Consider the following 3,941-nt stretch of genomic DNA (forward strand, 5'->3'; position numbering starts at 1 on the left):
TGATATTGAAAATAATATCAATAATCAATTCAATACAATCTAATCACAATTCTATAAACATGAAATCAAGATCACAAGACCCACATGATAGGCCTATTTGACATATTAGGAGGATCATGGGTTCTTCATAAATTTGGATTTAAATTCACAATCAACATATAAATTAAACATAAATCCATCATTAGAGTGACTCTAAAATTAATTTTGACAATGAACCCATGGCTAGATCGAAAATTGAGAATTTTTGTCTTTGAATCACTTTCAAAAATTCTTGGTTGAACTCCTTAGATAAATGGATAAATAAGGATGAAGTATGACATTACCTTATTTGTGTAATTCCCATGAAGGATTGGAGAAGAAACCATAATAATCCAACCCCTAACTTGATCTTGAGTTTCGTTCACCAATGGAGGTTTTGGGAGAATTTAGAAGAGATGAGAGTTCGGGGTTTTTATTTTTCTTATTGGGTGCTGGGGTTTTAATTTGGGAAAGGGGGTGAAATTGGTCATAAAAACAGTTGATAAACGTTCCCCTAAGTTACCAAAAAAAAAAACCCATACTTGTTAGGAGTTTTAGACATGCCAAACTCAACTTTCAATTTTGGATTCTTCATGGGGGAACAAGTCCGCGATGCGGAGCTGTTACCACATAAGTTTTTAAATAAATTCTTTGATTATGAAGTTCGGGACCAGGGCACGACGCACCTGTGTTTCACCAAGGCACAAACCCTGCTGCCTTGGGCAGCTTGCTTAGCCAAAGTTCGGGGTCCCTTTGTAGACACCTTGGGCGATCCTTGGGGGGTCGGACCTGGATGTTTTGACCCTTAACATGCTTATTAGGACAATACGGTCAACTAAACTGTATTTAAACTCCAAACAACACATAAAATAAGGCAAACATACAAGGACTCGCTAGCACGTCTAAGGATAAACTCTTGAACGTCTTGGAAGTTCTAGGACACTTGACCTCCAAACTCCTCCAAACATAACAAACTTCCTTTTAACACTATAATTAGTCATTTAAGGGCTTAATAAACTCATAACCAACATGTTAGACTCTAATTCAACCTAGCTCATTCTTTGAGGGTGTATCATCCCATTATTCACTTCCCATGGATTGTTTGCACTTTCTTAACTTTATTCCACAATTTTTGTATTCATTTTTACTTTCTTTTTCTTTTATTCTTGTCTTCGTCATCTCTTTTGTTATATGGAGGGGTTTCATTTTTCTCAAAAATATCAGGTAGAGGGGGACTTGTTTGAAAGTCTTGATTTACATTCTCATTTAACCACACCCCCAACATAGTCTTGTGGCCTAATTTGGATATTTAAACTAACCACAATTTCATGAGAATTATGAGTAATTGATCAGGAAAGGTCATAATGTCAGCACGTTTTGTTACACCCTCAAAATAAGCTAGGTTGAACTAGAGCCTAACACTTGTTTCATGATGTTCTAAAGTCATAAAATGATTTATAATAATGTTTTGAGGCAGAATATAAAGTTTTGAAGTGTTTGGAAGTCAAAAGTCCAAGAACGTCCAAGACCTTTGGAAACTAGTCGAAGTTGAACTAGTGTGTCATAGTGCTTTGTAGTAATGTTTTAGGGGATGGTTTGAAGGTGAAATTCATTACCGATGGTTACTATGTGTATCTTGATATAAAAAGAAGTGAACGTCAAAGAACGATGCCCTGGGGACCAAAAAAGCGTTCCCCAAAGAGGACCAAAACATGGGACTATCAACCTGTCGCGCTAGCCAGATTTTGGTAGTGGCTGAACGTCGCGCAGCTGAGACTTAATGGGAAAATTTCTTTCCCTACGACGTGGGTCTGTCATGAACCATTCTGTCCAAAAATTTCAAAAAATAAGATTTGGAAGTGCCTCCGCGACGCGCAGTAAACATCCAGATTGCGTTGCGTTGTTTTTAAGCCCGTAAACTCACCAATCAAAGCAAAACCCTCAACTCAAATCAAAACCTCTCCATTCTTCTCTCCAAAACCTGGATTGTTGAAACTTTGAAGCTTCACGGAAGAAGATAGATTTATCAAGTTTTTATCCATCAATCTTGTGGGATTTTAATCACAATCAAAGTATGGTTTCTTCATCCTTGAAATATCTTTCTTCAAGGAGTCAATTCCAATGATTTCTCAAACATATTGTGATCTAGCCATGGGTTCTTGCATAAAATGTTTTGAATTATTATATTATGATTGGATTGGTGTTAGTTTGATGATTTTAACCTAAAAACTCTATGAACCCATGTAAACCATGCAAACCTAGTTTTGATTATTTTATGAGTTAAGTGATCATGTATCCATGCTTATGAATTCTAGTGTAGTTTTCTTTGGGCTATCCAATGATGTAAGAATTGTATTAGATTGATGTATAGGTCATATTATATTGATAAATAATTGAATTGACTTAGATTCATTTAGTATTGTGAGTTTTGTATTGAATTAATGATCATGGTCATGGGTGAGGGCCTATTGGTATTGTGTTGGACGAGTTAGCTATGGATTGAAGTGATGAGAGTGGATTGGTGGTACGCTTCCCTAATCCTCTTTATTTTATGTAATGGAGGCATTGAATTATGTTGTTATTAGTATGATCCACTTATGGTGGCGGTGCTATATGCTTTACTTGTGAAATACGTGGCCTCGTCGGTGTTAATTTATGCATTATAATGATCATGGCTTTGTCGTCAACTACTTGATATATAGTGATGAATTGTATAGTTAAATTATGTGAAGTATGACCATATGTATCCACTTGTGAATAATATGAATGTATATGTGTTTCTATTGATGATGTTAGGAGATCATGATAGACTATAACTATGTCCTTAAGTGTGTGTAGTCTTAAAGTTAATGCATGATTCTTCCTACTTGGTTATAGAGTCTTATGATGGTGATATTGATGGTATTATAGTAGCGAACAGGGTTACCTATAGATGATGTTGGTTATTCGTATGTGCTTATAGAATGATATGCTATATGTGAAGATGTGTGTGTGTCTTGTCTTAGTAGACTTGTGTCCCTCATTTGATACATGTAAATTATGAATATGAACATCTTGACCTAGTATTTTTAGGAACATTTGTCTTGTATGTGTATAGATGAATGTTGAATGAAGGTATAGGATCGGTAGACCTAAGATGGTTCCCTTCTAAGAATGACTAATATGTGGAACCTTCTATATAGAAAGAAGGTTATGAATGAGCTATCCTTATAGACCATTGAGTGGTACCCTAGTGGACCCATCTTTGGTAGGTTCATTGTGACTAGGTAATGACTAAGAGATGGTACCTTTTCATATGCCCCTTTTTATTGAACTTACTCTATAAGAACAAAGGCTAGCACCGAGTGAATATGTTATGGGTTGTAGCTCTACTTAAGAAGGAGACTAGAGTACAATGTATCGCTACTTGAGAAGATACTAGAGTGCATAAAAGAGCTTGATATTCCTTAACCATGTGCCTACGTGTGATGTGTCCTAGTTCTACCTTGGAAAGTAGAACACCCTACATCAGAGTAGGGTAGACTCCGGATTGCATGCCTAGTGTAACACCTTGGAAATCCAAGACACATTGTAAAGCCTAACATAGGTGTCATAAAGTCTAAACATTTCTAAGTCCATTTTTATGAATATAGGTCATTTAGGAGGTTTAAGAACCAAAACGTACAGGAAGTTGGTTCAAAGGGATGTTAGTGGGCCTTAGCCTATTTGACTAACTTTAGGAGTAGGAAATGTACGAAAATTGGTGGAAAGGTAGTTGATAGATGTTTCAGTTGTTTTTATTGTTGAAACGTCCGGGCATGACTCCCCAAGGACCAACCAAGGGACCTTGAGGAGGATCCCTGTAGTTTGATGCAGCACTGCTTGGCAGTGTGCATCGATGAGATAGAAGACGGCCCGTGTGTGGATCAGTGGGGCGTCGATGC

General features: G+C 36.8%; 1 protein-coding gene across 1 annotated transcript in view; it reads right to left on the reverse strand.

The window, feature by feature from the left end:
* Positions 1–2,060, reverse strand: part of LOC114075985 (protein Ycf2-like) — a 6,498-nt gene extending 4,438 nt beyond the window's left edge. The window contains 1 exon segment of the mRNA XM_027914162.1: positions 1,977–2,060. Coding sequence (XP_027769963.1) covers positions 1,977–2,060 — 84 coding nt within the window.
* Between the last annotated feature and the right edge of the window lie 1,881 nt (positions 2,061–3,941).

This window comes from Solanum pennellii, chromosome 2 (genome assembly GCF_001406875.1).
Source record: "Solanum pennellii chromosome 2, SPENNV200".
Taxonomy (NCBI): domain Eukaryota; kingdom Viridiplantae; phylum Streptophyta; class Magnoliopsida; order Solanales; family Solanaceae; genus Solanum; species Solanum pennellii.